Raw genomic sequence first — 18,311 nt, 5'->3', positions numbered from 1 at the left:
AGCTCCGGAAGATGCATTCCCCAAACGTGCATCAGCCCTTCCTGTGCACCAGAACCTGTGCTCACAACTGTGAGGAGGTGTGGATCAGAACCCATCCCTCCCTCAAGAAACATCTTCTTTCCAAAAAATACAAAAATTAGCTGGGAGTGGTGGTGGCTGCCTGTAATCCCAGCTACTTGGGAGGCTGAGGTGGGAGAATCAGTTGAACTGGGAGGTGGAGGTTGCAGTGAACTGGGATCAAATCACTGCACTCCAGCCTGGGTGACAGAGTGAGACTCCATCTCCAAAAAATAAAAAGATAATAATAAAAAATAAGAAAGAAGGAAAAGAAAAAGAAACATTTTCTCCATCTACTTCCCTTCACTGCATTCTGCCCTTGAGTAAGGGACTATAAGACAGTTTCCTCTGTTACTTCCATTTGATCCCAAATACATGAAATCTGGCAGATACTCATTTTTTTAATTGGCAAAATGTGTATATATTTATACTATATGACACGATGTTTGGATATCTGTATACACTATGGTTTATTCAAGCCTGTTAACATACGCATTATCCCACATACTTATCATTCTTTTCTGTGATGGCAATACTCAAAATCAACTTTCAATAATTTTCAAATATACAATAGATTGTTATTAATTATAGTCATGCACAATAGATCTCATGGTCTTCCTGTCTAACTGAAATTTCATGTTCTTTGACCAACATCAAAAAGATGAAAGATAAAAAGAATGTTGGCAAGAATGTGAAGAAAAGGGAATTCCTGTAAACTGTGGGTGGGAATGTAGGTGAGTACAGCCATTATAGAAAACAGTAGAGAGGTTCCTCAGAAAATTAAAAATGGAATTATCGTGTAATCCAGCAATCTCACTTCTGGGTATGGCATATACCCAAAGGAAATGAAATCAGTATGTTGAAGAAATATCTTCACTCCCACGTTCACTGCAGCACTATTCACAAAAGTCAAGGGATGGAATCAACCTAAGTGTCCATCAACGGATAAATGGATGAGGTAGTGAATACACATGGAATACTATTCAGCCTTGAAAAAGAAGGAAATCCTCTCATTCATGACAACATGGATGAACCTAGAAGACACTGCATTAAGTGAAACAAGCCAGGCAGTTTCTCTTTAGTATTAATGGTAATTTATTCTAGATGAATTCCCTTTTTGGATCTTTTCACCTCAATGAGTTTCAGAGAAGGGAAAGGAGCTGTAAGCAGGAGTCTGCAGTCTGCAGCATTTTCATTGCATTTATCTTGGGGTATCTGAATGATTAATGCACTGGTCTGTCTCCCTTCTCTGTCCAGAAGCTCTTAGAGGTGGAATCCAAGTCACAGTCACCATTCTAGCACATTTTGGGCGTGTCATAAATATTCATAGGATAATATTTTCACTAAAGATTGGAAGGCTGAGTTGGGTTGAAGGGCTCTTCAATGCCTTGGTCAACTTCTTGCTCAAGAGGTCTCCTCCATCTGAGATGAGCACTGCCTGAAAATAAATATTAGTAGAAACAGGAAACCTCATGCTTGGTCTGCTCTTTGGTGACACGGAGAAATAGAAAGAGCCACACTGGCTGCTTAAGATGGTGACACTGACCAGCCTCAACCCCTAAAGACTGTGCATGAGGTAACCTTTATCTCCAGCTCAGAGGAACTTCAACCTCAGCTACCACCCATTTAACAGATGTATCCAGAGCAATGGAGCTCATCACTGAGCCAGGAGCTGGGGAGACTGCAATGGCCATTACAGATTTAGTGCCTGTTCTTGTGGACTTTACAGTGGAGGAGAGAAGGTGGATGATGAATAACTGAATGTCAGACAAGAGCAGGAGGAGCATAAGGAGGGGATGGCAGTGGCTATAGGAGTAGACAAATGAATCCTCAGAAAGCAAGGCAGGCTGATAGGAGAGGACTTCACGGAGGAGGTAGCATTTCATCTGAGTTATTCTGCAGAGGGAGAGGAAAGGTTGTGCACCAAGCAGAGAGAAGGGCATGTGCAAAGGACTTAGGGTGGGGAAATAACTCTTCATCCAAGGAGCAGAAGGCCAATAGGAGAGGGACCTTGGGCAGAGGAGTGAGGAGTGTTTCATGGAGCCTAAAAGACAGGCAGAGGTTTGCATCCAGTGGACCTTTCCCCATAATCTATCAGACCTGAGATGACACTCATCTACACAGGGGATGTACACATAAGGGCAGGTGGGTTCAAATGATATCAGCCACATCTACAAAATGAATTTCAGATTAACTAGAGAATAGCCACATTTTGGAAGGGTTTTGCAACTCACAGACATGGAATGGGGTTGCAATGAGAGAGTCATTTGCTTGTTTTCTCTGTGAATATTTACTGAGCATCTATTAGGTGCCAGGCAGTGAGGACACAAAGTTGAGCAAATACAGTGTGGTCTTATCCTCTTGTGGGGAGTGTTGAGTAGAGAAAGACAGTAAGTATGAATAAGTCATTTATATAATAAGGAGAGTGTGGTAAGTGTTAGGATGGAGGAAGCGGAAACCTGGCCCACCTCAGAGATCTGGAGACCTTCCCCTCCATCCCCTCCAGCAGCGCAAAATGTTCACAGGAGCCACTCTTGGCACCAAGTGCTTTGCATGCTTTGGTTCTGACAGCCAAGATGCTGTGGTGCTTTCTGTAACATTTGGCTACGTGGAGCTCTGGGACTATAGTGTCTTGGGGAAGAAAGAGCCACTTCCAATGCCTACCTACGCCTCTTGCTGCTAATCAGACACCTAAGTTTGGACCTAAGGCTAAGTGGAAAATTCCCTGGGACCATTTCCCCAGAGTGAGATGAGCCTGTGTTTCCGTCTCCACCTCATCCCTGAGCTATGCATTCAAACCTAATCTCCCTGCAGCTCTGTAGCTGATCCTTAGAGACTCTTTCATTTGCAAAAAAACAAAATGGAGTGGAGATGGAAATTGTGTGTCAACTTTTAATGAGCCTCCAGGTGTCAGTGAAAGTCCCATGGCTTGTTCACTAACAAAAGTTAGAATTGGCTTCCTGGGGATTGTTATGCAGTGGAGTTCGGCGAGGTGTGCAGACAGTTGTCCCACTGGGATCTTTAATACCAATCAAGGCTCTAACCATGTTCTTCTCTGTTGTGTCTGCCAGAAAAGATACCTGGGGGCTTTGAGCGATGGGCACTGAGAGTCTTAGAGCGGGGTTGGAGGTGGCAGGTTCAGATACATTTTACTAATTGCTTGGGTTGGAGACCCCATGACATCACTTCAATTGTATGCTCCGGGGGCTTTTCTTCTTCTTAAAACAGAGACCAGCTGATCGCCACTGTGAATTGTTCGTTTCTCTTCAGTCTCGTAAACACAGATTAATGATTAAGGGGAGACTTGTAGCGTAGTCTGGATAGTTCCTTGCTTCACAGCACTGACTCATATCAGACAGACTCAGGTTCAATTCCTGGCTTATCCACTCCCTGGCTGTGTGGCTTTGGTAAAGTGAATTGATCTCTCTGTACCTCCATCTGCCAGTTGGGAGGCTAATGTTAACAGCACCTGCTTTCATTTCAGTGGGCAACTCTGGACTGGACTGTCGGATCACGGGTGCATCACCCCACACATGAGCAATCTTGCAGGGGCAAGGGCTTGATCTGACTCACCTTTGAGTCTATAGTGCCCAGGTCTTTCTGGCCCAAAAGCCTCCAAACCATCCCCTGCTGGTCAGGCTGGGTATTAAGCCCTGCGTCTGGGATTTGCACTGACTCCCACTAAGCAATAATGGAAGAATTGACAAAAAAACAACTCCTCCCCCACTCCCCCACCTGAGGAGCGGGACCAATGGGAAAAGATCAGGAACAGGCCAGCACCTGCGCTCACCATTCAATCTCAATAGACTCACGTTGGGAGTTATACCTGATGTAAATGACGAGTTGATGGGTGCTGACGAGTTGATGGGTGCAGCACACCAACATGGCACAAGTATACATATGTAACAAACCTGCACGTTATGCACATGTACCCTAGAACTTATGTATAATAATAATAAATAAATTTTTTTAAAAAATAGACTCACGATCCTTCAGAAGCTCTCGCGCTTCTTGCCGGCAGCGTTCCTGGTATTCTGGGTGCTTTGCGAGGTGGTATAGGACCCAGGAGAGACCACATGGCCTGAGGGGCAGCCAAGCAAAACTGGGTTTCTGGGCTGCTTCAGCACCAGAGGGTGGACAGCACCCATACACTGAGGCTCTCCGGGAGAATGTAGGGAGGGGGAGGATGGGCAGAATGGAGTGACACAGGGTCCACTCACCACGTCGCTGGGATGGAGAGGCCCCTGTCCCCACTGCAGTCCCACACTGAGACCCTCACCCCCAAACATGAAGGTGTCAGCTTCTGCTCTTTTGTCCTCATCAGACAACTCCTTCCCGTCTTCATCCTGGAGAGAAGGCAAGACAATACCCCTGCCCCAAATCACACCAGCTCTGGGGGCTCTTGAGTCAAACCTAAAACAATTTCTGAAGATCCATCCTCTTTCCAGAAAACCAAGCCCATCGTGCACTCCTAGATGTCTCTTGGTAACCACCATCAGAGCCCACCAACCACGGGCTTTCCCGCTGCCTTCTTTGCCTCCTATTTGGCCCTGCTGGGAAGAGTCAATGACCTATGAATATTATCTTGTCTCTGAATAATGAGGACTTTTGGAGTGAAACATTACTGGCAACCTGGGTTACAGCATATTTCAATGGCAGTTTGGCTTGGAAGTTAGAAATTGAGTATTGCTCTGAAGATATTTGCTCACATTCTAGAGTGGTAAACTCAGAGAATCCTTCTTATCTTTCCAGAAGGCATCTGGGTTATAAAGCTATAACACCACCACCTACGTTATAAATCTATAACACCATGCACTTACGGGCATGGACATCTCCCTGGAGAGGAGTAGATTTTACTCCAGAACAAAGCAAACATTCTCTCTCTCTCTCTCTCTCTCCTCTCTCTCTCTCTCTCTCCCCACCCCCTCTCTCTCCCATTCTCACACTCACCATGGAAGGAAGAAGGGGCAGATGTGCTAGCTATCCTATGTAAGCTCCAAGATGTATAATGTGGGGCCCCCTCTCTGCAGTGCATTCTGGTGTATTTACAGGTAAAAACATTGTGCTACCCTAGGAGGAATATGGGAATGGAGAGCCAGCTCTACAATCCTACTCTGGTGGCTGCTATTGGCTGTGAATGATTAAAACAGGCTGCTATGATCCAGGGGTTTGGTGCATCTGTCATCATAGATATAGACATAGACACATAGATATGCATAAAAATGTGTCAGACTGACTTACTAACATGTAAGTAAAATCTCAGGCTCCTCACTATTTCAAACTTAGCGGTCCCCTGCCAGCTGAATTCCACAGAGTCATCTCTCAAACCTATCTCTGACCTGTCTTTTTCAAGCATGTTCCATGGCTCCCACTGCCCTCTGGATCAAGTCCAAGTTCTTTCATTTGACATTGGCATAAATCTCCACTCTGTGACTTGAATTCACATCCCAGAGAAGCCCACCTTGCTCAGCAGAAGCACATCAATGAAGTCCAAAGTCTTGGACTTTGCCTTGTTCTTGAGGAAATCATCAATACCCTGAGTGCGGAGGGTTCGGCGCCGCTCCTGGATGACGGCATCTGTGAAGTCATGTACCAGGCGGCAGGACCTGCAGAAGCGCTGCCCATCAGGAGTGAGATGATACAGGAAGTCCGTGTGCAAGAGAATCTGCTGGTTTCTTTTTTCTACAAATGCACTGAGCTCCAAGATAGTGGCAATATATTCACTGGGCTTCCTGCATGAGGGAGGTAACAACTTAACATATGCAAAGTCCCAGGAGCACCTCTCACCAGCAGCTAGAAGTTACTGTCCACCAGGAAATTGAGTATCCGGAAACAGCCAGGAGACTTGACTCTCCAAACTCCCTTCTCTCCAGGCGTCCCATCTCTGAGAGCTGCTTCCATGCACCTAGGTACCCAGAGCATAGCTTGGACACCATGCTTCTCTCCTGTCTCTGCCACCCAGTATCCAGTCAGGACTCTTTTCCTTCCAAAACCTGTTCACAAAACTCAGACCTCACTGTCCTCCAGCTCTTTCTGGCCCAGCCCCCACCGTCACCGACTTGCATCCAATGTCAGCTCCGTGTCGTGTCCACATGACAGGCAGACCTCCACAGAGCTCAGTTGTGACTGCACCGGTCATCGGTCCAACTCCCTTCAAAAGATTCCTGGGAACCTCCTGATAAAGTTCATGCCATTTTTCCTGATTTTCAGTGTCCTGAAATCTATTCCCTGTCTACTTCCACAAACTCATCTCTACTGTCTGCTGCACACGCTTGCCTCATCCTAGTCTTCTTGCCTATACTCAAATATTTCTACCTACTTGAAAGGACCGTACTTTCTCTCTCCCCTTCCCCATCCTTCAAAGTCCAGCTACGACACATAGAAAGTGCCTTCAGAAAGACACTTCTGGTTACCCCAGTCAGTCATCCTTTTCCAACCTACTCCCTTGGGTTCGTGGCCCAAGTTCTCAGGCCATAGGAAAGGACTCACTCCTGACAATTGCTTTCAAAGTTGAAGACGCATTTCTGCAGACTGTCCAAGGTCATAAGGCTGAGGTGCTCAAATATGTCCAGTCTGGCGCTGCTCTCCGAGGCCAGGCGCTGCCACTTGTCCTGGCCAGAGTAAAAACAGAGTTGAAGCTGGGAACTGCCTCCTGTGAGTGCCTTCCCAGACCCAAACACCAAGATGGATCCCCTGCAATCATCCTCCTGGTCCTCTGCCCCAGGCACCCATCCCCAGGAAGGACCAGCTTGGATAGGACCGGAAACTGTTACTATTAGGAGATAAAGACTCATGGCTGGGAGTCGAGAGACCTGGGTTCAAGTCCCAGCTCAGCCTCCTATGGTCTGTGTGCTCTTGGTCAACTTCCTGCACTCCTGTAGGTCCCATCGATCAAATCTTCAGTAACAATTAAGACAACATGCTATGGGGCCTGATAACTAGGGTGGAATCACTGCTCCACCACTCCTAGCTCACTTACTATCTGTTTCAATTTTGGTGAGCTCCCTAATCTCTCTGGCCCCCAGTTTTATCACCTGCAATAGGGCAAAACCAACCACAACCTCACACAGTTATTAAAATTAAATTAGAAAAAGTGTATCCTGGAGCTGTAAAATGGCACTGTTTCTGGCACATGGTGAGTGCTCAGTAAACGTTGGTTTTACTCATCTCCATTGCCACAGATTCATTTCAAAAATATCCCTGTTGTGGGAGAGGAACTTTACACACTGGGGCCTGTCAGGGGGTTGGGGGCGAGGGCAGGGAGCGCATTAGGAGAAATGCCTAATGCATACGGGGCTTACAACCTGGATGATGGGTTGGTGGGTGCAGCAACCTACCATGGCACATGTATACCTATGTAACAAACCTGCACGTTCTGCACATGTATCCCAGAACGTAAATATATATATACACACATATATATTTATATAATTTATATAAATTATATATATATATACATTTACACACACACACACACACACACACATCCCTGTTGTGAAAGGGACTCCTCCATCAGATCTGAGCATCTCTCTGGGTATGCCAAGAATGCCAGACCTGTTTTTCTTACTTGGGCCACTTCTCAGAGTTGTTTTGCAGACAAGGCAATGGCTCCCCCTGGACCAAAATCAGGCTTGCTTCTGCTTGCTATAAAAGCAGATTCCCTAAGCCTAGTGCTCCTTTCCTCCCATGCAATGCACTGCATGAGCAGGCAACTACTGAAACCTCTCTGTGGCACCCCGTGGGATTTGGGTGGTTTGGAGAAATGATGCAAACCAAGAACATACTGCTTGCTATGCCATGAGTAATAAATAGCCATTGGTCTCTGACCCAGGACTCTCGTATCTCCTGGCAGAATCCATGAAGTATTAACAAAGCTAGCTTATCAGCTTGCAAGTAAGTAAAACATCCTAAGCACTTCACAAAATACCGACTCCCAATTCTTCACTTCTCCCTGTATTCACACTTTGCACTATGATTTTCCAGCAACTTCTATTAAGACATGGAGCCTGTTTTATGTCCGTTTGAGTCTGTGCAGACCTAAGCCTGGTTGAACTTTGAAACATTGCAGAGAGAATGTCCAGAGACATTGCAGTCTCCTCACAGTCTCTCAGAACCCAGTCTATGCCATGTGAACAGCAGGTGCCTCCTGGAGGCAGAGAAACACATGGAGAAAAGTCCAGGTATCACAGCTGAGGCCATCCTAGATTAACCTGAAGCTAGTGAAGCTCCAAACAAACACGTGAATAAACTGAGCCAGGATCAGCAAAGCTGCCCACCTGACCCACCTGACTTGCTCATGTACCAAGAGTGATCCCATCCACATGCAGAAGAACCAGCCACCTGTCTCACACACTTGTTAGGTATCATAAACCCTTATTGCTCTAAACCAATGAGTTTTGAAGCGGTTTGTACTCAGCAATTGTGACTACACAAACTTCACCTTTACTCTCTTGAGTTTGAAGGGTTTCTGTGAGAGAAACATGGAAACTCACACCTCTGAGACCTACCATGTGCCAGGGACACGATTCCATTATGTCATCTTACCACCTTTTAAGTAGAGATTATTATCCCCGTTTTACAGATAGGGAACCCAAGGCTCAGAAAGGAAGAGCATTGGCCCCAAAGCACAACCAAAATTCCAGACCAGATATGCCTGTAGTCCCTCTGCCCTGAGGCTCCAGCTGGGTCTCAGAGTTCAAGGGACTCACGTGCATGATGTTCACACTCTTGTTGAAAATCTTCATATAAGGCTTCAGGATGTTGAAATGGAAGGCAGGAGTCAGCATGCGACGGTGGTGGCTCCACTTGCCACCACCACTCAGCAGGAGCCCATCCCCTAGCAGGGCAATCAAGAAGAGTGGTCGAGGGCAGCACCCTCCCTTATCCCTAAAGGATATCCCCAACCCCACTCACCTGCAATTACTCACCCAGCCAGGTCTTCATGAAGCCATAGAAAATCATATTTTTGGGTGCAACAGCAGCTGACATGATTGAGGGCCTTCAGGGGCCGTGGAGAGGGGTAAGAGAAAGACTTTGAGTATGGAGGAATGCTCCCAGCCAGGGGTGTGTACTTCCACTTTTCCCACCCAGCATAGCAGAAAGAAGTCCAAGGGTAGAGGAAGAAAGGAGGATGGTGGAGGAAGGAGAGACTAGACCAGGCTGCAGCAGCACAGCAATAACACAGTATGCTCCAGCACACAATGACATATCTCCTACATGGTCCAACATGTTCTGCAATACCTGAGCATAGCTCAGCACTCTACAGAATGCATTTACAGGGATCTAGGACACCCTGTATGTCCCCAGCACTCTCTGCTATCTTCTGAAATGGATCTGGGACCTGGGATATTGCCCTGATATGTCTTAACATTCGTGACATGGCCAAAATACACATGCCAAACCCTAAATGACACAACATGCTCTCCCATGAGCCTGAGATGGTGTAATGTGACCTCTGTGTACTCCAATGACGGGTCCAGATAACTTTTAAATATGATGCCATGAATGTCCTAAACATGGCCCAGGCGTAACCAAGCCTATTCTTCAGGCATAATTCAAATCTACCCTAAGACCTAACTCTACTAAGACTCAAATAATACCTCACACAGTTCTCAAAGAGACCCTGGGTCCTACACCTTGGACAAGCACCAAACATGGCCAAGACATGTGAAGCAGGATAAAAAGACAACCTCACACTACATCTCAGACAAGAACCAAAAAGACTCTGACATGCCCCAAATGTCCTCAGCCACAGCTGAGCCCCACACATGATGACTTCTCTATGTGATCAGGTGGAAGCATATACCAGATACAATCAAATATAATGTAGAAAACACAGGCTATCTCGGACCCTTGGGAGAAAGGTGGGCTTTCTGATAGGAATTGGGCTTCTGAGACTCATCATTGATACCATATGAAAAGGCAGAGTGACACAGAGAATGGTAAAACCAAGAGGAGACTGATTCCCAGTGATGTGGATTGACACCTGGATCCAACTATGCCTGAAAACCACTCTCTCCAGACTTTATGGCCCACTGATTCTCTTTATTTGCTTAGACCACATGGGCTTGAGTTTCCATCACTCGCAATTGAAAGAGACTTCAGCAGCCAGAGAGAGCTGAGGACCTGCCCAGAGTCACTCAGCATCTTGAGGTTACAGCCATAGTTTCTGTGGGATGCTGCCCCTGCCCCTGTTTGGCTTGGCCTGTTCAAAAACAGGATGAGCAAAGGGAAAGAAAGGGCCCCAGACTGGGGTGGGATCTCCTACTGGAGATTCCTGGGGCCTGGAGCAGGAGAGCCATGAATAGATGGATGAGTGACAGAACAAGGTAGAAGGAATAAACTCACCAGAGGTGAACATCATATAAATCGCAGCCCAGATTCTCCACCAGCCTCGAATCCTCCTAGTGTAGTAACTTAGGGACAGCCAAGGCTGATGCCAGGTCTGGTAGGGGGATCTGGATACTAATGATGTCCACTGCATCACCCTTCCCTTGCTTTAAAATCTTTTTACTCATTTTTACAGCAACCCCTCCTCCAGGAAGCCTTCCAGCCTGCCCCAGCAAAGACCTTGTTCTCTGGGTTGTTGCATCCATCTCCTTCTCTCGATTCCTGACTCCACAAAGTTTTAGATGTCTCTGTCCACATCCATTTCCTCAAGCATGGGGGGCTACTTCGAGGACAGTGCTCTCAATTGAGGCTTCTTGGGCCCCCAGTGGTGCCCAGCACAAAATGGCAGGGACAGATGGCAGTGGACGGAGGAGATGCTGACATGGGGGTTGGTGAATACACAAAGGAAAGAGGAACATGGCTGAGAGAGAAGCAGGAAGAGGGGCCTGGACCCTGCAGGGCCCACATGGAAGCTTGGGGGAAGAGAGGATAGAAGGCCTCGGATATTTTGCAGCCCTCATCATCCCAAGCTCCGCATGGGTACCTGAGGCACTGGTGATAGAACGGATGATGTCAGGGTTGCATAAAATGAGGAGGGAGAAGGTAGGACCCAGCCACAACTTAAAGCCTTGGGTGGCCACCAGCTGGACGAACTTCTTTATGCCCTCTTCCATGGGGGTGACCTGAAAGCAAGGCAGAGGCCGTCAGCCCTTGTGATGGCAATTCTAGGTGTCCTGAATTAACTATGAATTCCATGTGACTGAGCCAAGAGATGCCCAGATAAAACATGCTGGTAAAACATTATTTCTGGATGTGTCCATCGGTGTATTTCCAGAAGAGATTCACATTTGAATAGGTAAACTGAGGAAGGATGATCCACCTCCCCAGTGGGAGTGGGTGTCATCCAATCCTTTGATGGTGCGGATAGAACAAAGAGGCAGAGGAAAGGGTGGATGTGAGCTCTCTTCTGGAGCTGGCTCATCCATCCGCTCCTGTCCTTGGACATGAGAACTCCAGGTTCTCAGGCCTTTTGGGACTCCGACTGAATTTACACCACCAGTGTCCCTGGTTTCTGGCTTGCAGATGCTATATCATGGGACTTCTTGGCCTCCATCATCACATTTTCCAATTCCTATAATAAACTCTCTCTCTCTCTCTCTCTCTCCCCCCCTCTCTGTCTCAGTATATGCATGAGAGATAAGAGGAAGGATATCCTGTTAATTCAGTTTCTAAAGAGAACCTGAGTAACGCAACTCCCCACCAGGAGCCACAGCAAGTTCCCCCCTGCAGCCTCCAGATGTGGTACAGCCTCTGCCCTCAGCAGCGTGTCTGGATTCTGAACAGCTGCAGAGAATCTCTGCTGATCCCTGCTCCTTCTTTCTTGGAACTGTCCCCAAGATCCAAAGATAATGGCCAGGCACAGTGGCTCGTGCCTGTAATCTCAGCACTTTGGGAGGCCATGGTGGGCCGATCACCTGAGGTCAGGAGTTCGAGACCTGCCTGGCCAACATGGTGAAATCCTGTCTCTACTAAAAATACAAAAATTAGCCAGGTGTGGTGGCTGACACCTGTCGTCCCAGGTACTCAGCAGGCCGACGCAGGAGAATCACTTGAACCCAGAAGGTGGAGGTTGCAGTGAGCCTAGATAGCACCACTGCATTCCAGCCTGGGCAACACAGCGAGACTCTATCTCAAAAAAAAAAAAAAAAGAGAGAGAGAGAGAGATCCAAGGGTAAATACCAAGGCAGAGGGAGAAGGCAAGCTGTCTGCTCAAGAGGATATATTTTCTCATCTTGGAAATGGTTTCAACCTGGGGACGGCCACATGGAAAAGTCCCCACGGAAGGAGGTTTGTAGACAGCAGTGTGGCCTCAGGACGTGTCCCTGTGGCTGGTTCCCACATCCCTCTCACATCCCGGCTGGTCCGCATGGGCTGCTGCTGTTCCCACACTGGGGACCTTCCGTTCTCAGCAGCCTCCAGGGACACAGGAGTGACTCTGACCACAGTCAGCCCCTCCCACAGGCCAGGCTCCGTGCTAGTGCATCGTGTACACCCTCCACTCCGCCCGTGGACACGCCCATCAATCATGCCATTTACAAGTGAGCAGACAAAGGCCATGTCCCTCAAATGGGAGAGCAGGTCTAAGTCAGAGGCCAAAGTCTGCAGAGTCAAGGGCAGCTTCTGAAAAGAGCAGGGAGTGACCAGCTTTTATTCAGGCAGGCAACAAGGCTGACTGGGACATGTTAGTGAGGAAGAGCAAGATAGGAGGAAGGCATCTCCAGGAAAGAGGCAGCGGGAGACTGCCCACACTTCTCTTCTGGCCCCGCTGCATAGGGAAAGGGGCTCAGAGCTAATTCCTGTGGGAAAGCGGCAGCCCAGAGATGGACAGACACAAGCAAATGGGCCAGGCAGGGAGCAGCCCCTGGACAGTGGGCTCAGGAGGCCTCAAGTCCAGCAGTACAGAAGGCACAAATGCCAGGAGATCTTTGCTCTGCGCACCCATACCACGCCCACAGGAGCCCCTGAGAGGTGCAGTAACACAGGGAAGACAGGCAGGAAAAAGATCCAAGCAGGCTGGAGTGGGAGGAAAGGGAAGTGAGAACGACTTGGGGTGGTACAGCAGAGGAATGAGTGAGTGAGGAGAGGAATGAGTGAGGAGAGGAACGAGTGAGTGAGGAGAGGAATGAGTGAGTGAGGAGAGGAATCAGTGAATGAGGAGAGGAATGAGTGAGTGAGGAGAGGGATCAGTGAGTGAGGAGAGGAATGAGTGAGTGAGGAGAGGAATCAGTGAATGAGGAGAGGAATGAGTGAATGAGGAGAGGAATGAGTGAGTGAGGAGAGGAATCAGTGAATGAGGAGAGGAATGAGTGAATGAGGAGAGGAATGAGTGAGTGAGGAGAGGAATCAGTGAATGAGGAGAGGAATGAGTGAATGAGGAGAGGAATGAGTGAGCGAGGAGAGGAATGAGTGAGCGAGGAGAGGAATCAGTGAATGAGGAGAGGAGTGAGTGAGTGAGGAGAGGAATGAGTGAGTGAGGAGAGGAATGAGTGAATGAGGAGAGGAGTGAGCGAGCGGGTAGAGGAATGAGTGAGTGAGGAGAGGAATGAGTGAGTGAGGAGAGGAATCAGTGAGTGAGGAGAGGAATGAGTGGATAGAGGAACGAGTGAGTGAGGAGAGGAATGAGTGAGTGAGGAGAGGAATGTGTGAGTGAGGAGAGGAAAGAGTGAGTGAGGAGAGGAATGAGTGAGTGAGGAGAGGAATCAGGGAATGAGGAGAGGAATAAGTGAGCGAGGAGAGGAATGAGTGAGTGAGGAGATGAATGAGTGAGTGAGGAGAGGAATGAGTGAGTGAGGAGAGGAATGAGCGAGTGGGTAGAGGAATGAGTGAGTGAGGAGAGGAATGAGTGAGTGAGGAGAGGAATCAGTGAATGAGGAGAGGAATGAGTGAGTGGATAGAGGAACGAGTGAGTGAGGAGAGGAACGAGTGAGTGAGGAGAGGAATGAGTGAGCAGAGGAATGGGTGAGCCATCTCCCTCTCTTCTCTGTGTTCCCAGACCCCAGCCACCCTCAAAACCCAGCTCCCTGAACCGCTTTCCTGCCCCTCAGAAACTCCATCCACCCTGAGATCCCAGACCTGTCCTGCTGCCAAACTCACCAGGCCCTGGTGTCCCCAAAGCCAGTTCCATTTTGGGGACCGCAGGAAACACTGGAGGTGGCAGCAGTTGTCATAGAAGGTGTAGGTCCAGGCCAGGACATGGGCCAGGATCCAGGAGCCCCCAACCAGCAGCTGGAGCAGCCACGGGGATGCTGCCACGGGCCCGAGGCCCAGCCAGGACAGGCTCAGCGTCAGCATCCTGAAGGGGAGACGGGATGGAGGGTGAGACACTGAGGCCCAGGGAAGGGCCCAGGAAGTTCCAGGGACAGTGGAGAGGGGCAAGGAAGGGCAGTGCTGGAGGCAGATCAGGGAAGGGTCTGAGATGGGTAAACAAGAGCTGAGATCTAAAGTCCAGAAACACCCAACGGAAACCAGCAGCCAAGTGGCCTCCAGTTACACAGAAAGGGAGAGATTGAGGCTGATTAGAATCCAGAAAGGCCCAGCCTGAATCACTGGGAGGTTGCCAGGGGTCCGGTTACCAGGAAATCACGTTTCCCAGGTCAGTAGCCTGGACCCACCCCAGCCTTGGGCAGTGCCTCTCCCCATCCCAGGCCAAGATCCTCCAGCCCTGCCACCCCCAGCCTGGCACCTTCTGTCAGGACCAGCTTGTCCCACACAATCTCCTCTCCCCACCTGCTAGGAGGTCTTTACCTCTGGCCCCTGATGTAGGGAAGGCTGTGGGAGGCTGGGTTAGGCTGGGCTGGGCTGGGCGAGCCAATCCCCATAGCCTGGGTGTGTCTTCCGTGCCTGGGCAGCCAACCAAAACCTGGCATCAGGCCAACTGGGTGCAGAGGATCCAGCTGAGGGTGACACAGCTTGGACTCTGGTTCTGCAGGTCTCAGCACCTCCCAGGTGGGTGAGAGGGGATCTTGAGGTGCAAAGGTGACTCTGAGCCCCAAAGTTGACAACCACCCTGCCCTTCCAAGGCCAAGGGTGTGGCAGATAAAGGCATGAACTTGAGAGTTCAGGCAGCAGGTGAGCAGGGCCAGGCCAACCCTTGTTCCAGATCATCTTCTGAGCTCCTCTCCACGTGTGGTCCAGGAGTTCGCTCTGCACCATTTCTCAGTGCAGACTTAGGAGATTCAGGGACAGAAGCTCCTGGCCTCTGGCTTCACAGCCTGGCAGGAGTTCAAGTCCTGCCTCCAGGTAACCCAGGGCCTGGGTCGAGACATGACTGACAGGAGCAGGAACAAACTACCTAACTGTGCTGGGGATTACCCGGTCTGATTCCAGAGATAAAGAGCTCTGCTGGAGGAGAATACCTGGAGGCTGGACTCAGAATAGGACAGAGATGGGGCATGGGAGGTAAGGCTGAGAGGGGCCATGAGCAGATGGGGCCAGGGAGGGCCGAGCCAGGAGACCCTGAGTGGAGTCCTTATTCTGGCCTCTCCTTGCTCTAACTGTGGGCAGTGAGCCCCTCCTGGACTCAGGCTTCTCATCTGGGAAATGGGACGTCAGATGAGGCCTTAGAGGGGGACAGAGGAGGGATCACAGGAAAATGGGCCTTAGACGGGGACAGATGGATTCTGAGGGAGCCTGAAAAACAGGGAATGAAGGGAAGGGGCTGGCAGCTAGTACTTTAGCTGCTGCGTGTCAGTCTCTGCTCTTTGCAAAAGACAATATGCGATATTGCAATATCCTGTGGGCTGGACTCTACATAAAGCACGCCTACCCTGTGCCAGGTACTCTGTATACATGTCGTGTACTGTGTGCCAAGTGTTCTATGTAAAGTGTGCCCAATGTGTGCGGGGCGCTCTACAGAAAATCTTGCTTCTGTGTTCTCGGTCCTCTACATAAAGTGAAATTTGTGCAGAGTAACTTATGTAAAGTGGACCTACTCTGCACCTACCGCTCTGTATAAAGCACACCTACTGTGTGTCAGATGCTGTACATAGAGCATGTTTACTACGTGCCTGGTGATCTATGTAAAGTGCACCTACTGTGCGCCAAGTGCTCTACACAAAGTGTGCCTACTCTGGGTGCTGGGCACTTTTCATAAACTCTGACTCCGTGTGTCCCATACTCTACATAAAACACACCTACTGTGTGCCAGATACTCTACATAAAGTGTTCTTTCTGTGTATCGAGTGCTCTACATAAAGTAAAATTACTCTGTGCAAAGTTCTTGACATAAAGAATGCCTACTGTGTGCAGGGCACTCTCCACAAAGCACTCCTACTGTGTGGCAGGGGCTCTAGGTAAAGCATGCCTACTGAGCTCCACCTACTCTAGGTCAAGTGCACCTGCTCATGTCAGATGCTCACCTGCATCACCGTGCCCAACGCCTTCACACCAACCTCCCCTCGGTTCTCTGAGCCAGAGTCCTGGGATTGTTGGAGAGACCCGAGTGATGGCATCCAGAGAAGGGAATGTGTCCATTTAACACAAGGGCAAACTGAGTCTCAGAAAGGGCAGGCCTCTAGCCCAAGTTGCAGAGCTCACAGGAAGCCAGGTTTGTGAGACCCTCAAGCCCAAACCTTTTTCCTCTGCCATGCTGTTCTGCACCCATTCGTTAGGGTCAATGTCATATTGATACAGGGACATTAATAAAGAAGGAATCTCAGGCTACGTAGTGGCCCCAGAGGGAAAATATCTGGAGGCCCTTGGATCAGCACGTGGCTCCTCCTCCCACACGCAGAATGCTCCGCCCACAGACCCAGGGCCCCCCTCCTGGCTCTCCCTGGATCCTGTCCAGAACTGCCCTGCGGGGTGGACTCAGGAGAGGGGGTGCTTGAAGGAGGGGGCTCCTAGCAGAGCTACTGAGAAGGGGGATGGGGAAGACAGCGCTCCTGACACTGGCTGGGTGTTGGGGAGCCCCCAAACCTCCCCCACCCCACCACCACTACCAGCTCATTCAGCCAAGGGATTCAGGCAGCTGGCCCTACAGCCTCAGTGGGGTAGGGTGCATCCCCCAAAATCCCCACTTCCTCTGCAAGGACAGACCTCACCTGCTGGCGGTTCCACCCCTATTAGGCTCAGGGAGCAAAGTCAGAGTTTGATGAACCAGGCGGGGTTCTAGGGACGAAGAAGAAAGCGTCCTCAGCGGCTAGAGGGGCTCCGCTCACTGCAGACCTGCTGTGTGCCTGGGATGAGCAGGCAGCCTAGAGCCGGAATGGTGACCACCACCATTTGCCCACATAACTCACACAGCCTGTTTTAAGTCCTTTAAGTATATTAACCACCTTGTTTTCCATTTTACAAATGAATCATTAAGCCTGCAAGATATTTAAGTGACCACCTATAGTCGCACAGCTGGTGGAGCCAGGCTGGTTACCCAGACCACCCACCCAGCCTCACACTGTGCCACCCCCACCACCGGGCTGTACTCCTTCATATCTGTAAATGGGCGTTTCAGTAGCACTCGCCTCACATAGCTGTCGTAATACTTAAAACAGACAATGCAGGCAAAATGCGCAAGGCAGACTAAAGGCTCAGCAAGTGCAACTCGCTGTTCCTGCTGTTGCTGTGGGTGCTGTGTAAGCTGGATATGGGGTCTGACCCGGATCCCGCAGCGGGCAGAGACATGGCCTTGCGCTGTATTGGAGAAGGGCCCCAAAGGTCCACCCTGCCCTCACCACCTGCTCTCTTTGGCTGTAGATTATGGCTAGGGGAGCAACCTTCTAGACACAGGAGCCTTGGCCTGAATCCAGAAGAGTTATCTGTGGTGAAGCAGCAACAGGAAATTTGAACACCTGGTAGGTGTTAAGGCAGACTCACAGGTGGATTCTTCCCGGGGAGATGTCAGCTGTTCTGTGTCTGGGAACTGAACATCCAGGGAGCCCAGCCGCCCATCCAATGAACACGTGAGCTCTGCACAGCCCAGCTACTGCATCCCCGATAGTCTCTGCTTGAATGCTCCGCAGCATGGAGACCTCAGCATGCATGCACACACACACACACACACACACACACACACACACACAGCCTATGCCTTTACAGCAGTGGTCCCCAACCTTTTTGGTACCACGGACCAGTTTCGTGGAAGACAATTTTTCCACAAACTGTGGCAGGGAGAGGAGAGACAAAGATGGTTTCAGGATGATTCAGGCGCATCACATTTATTGTACATTTTATTTCTATTATTATTACATTGTAATATATAATGAGGTAATTATACAACTCACCATCATGTAGAATCAGTGGGAGCCCTGAGTTTGTTTTCCTGAAACTAGATGATCCCAAGTGGGGGTGACGGGAGACAGTGACAGATC

At 49.4% G+C, this 18,311-nt stretch overlaps 1 protein-coding gene across 3 annotated transcripts; it reads right to left on the bottom strand.

The window, feature by feature from the left end:
* Positions 1-1,128: 1,128 nt before the first annotated feature.
* LOC102132489 (cytochrome P450 4F11-like) lies at positions 1,129-14,724 on the bottom strand. 3 transcript variants are annotated; one of them, XM_015440684.4, is made up of 9 exons: positions 14,690-14,724; positions 14,101-14,299; positions 10,991-11,129; positions 8,985-9,038; positions 8,766-8,893; positions 6,547-6,668; positions 5,519-5,789; positions 4,044-4,403; positions 1,129-1,495 (listed from the first exon to the last, which is right to left on the bottom strand). In XM_015440684.4, exons 2-8 carry the CDS (start codon positions 14,296-14,298, stop codon positions 4,050-4,052), a joined length of 1,266 nt encoding a protein of 421 aa, XP_015296170.3. In that variant the 5' UTR covers position 14,299; positions 14,690-14,724; the 3' UTR covers positions 1,129-1,495; positions 4,044-4,049. The 3 variants fall into 3 exon arrangements, with proteins under 3 accessions (XP_015296170.3, XP_073882324.1, XP_073882323.1); XM_074026223.1 differs by lacking the exons at positions 10,991-11,129; positions 14,101-14,299; positions 14,690-14,724 and having other exon boundaries at positions 4,044-4,138; positions 4,278-4,403; positions 8,766-9,055; XM_074026222.1 differs by lacking the exons at positions 8,766-8,893; positions 8,985-9,038; positions 10,991-11,129; positions 14,101-14,299; positions 14,690-14,724 and having other exon boundaries at positions 4,044-4,138; positions 4,278-4,403; positions 6,547-6,991.
* Between the last annotated feature and the right edge of the window lie 3,587 nt (positions 14,725-18,311).

The sequence above is a fragment of the Macaca fascicularis genome, chromosome 19, assembly GCF_037993035.2.
Source record: "Macaca fascicularis isolate 582-1 chromosome 19, T2T-MFA8v1.1".
Taxonomy (NCBI): Eukaryota; Metazoa; Chordata; class Mammalia; order Primates; family Cercopithecidae; genus Macaca; species Macaca fascicularis.
This window is presented reverse-complemented; position numbering and strand designations above follow the sequence as displayed.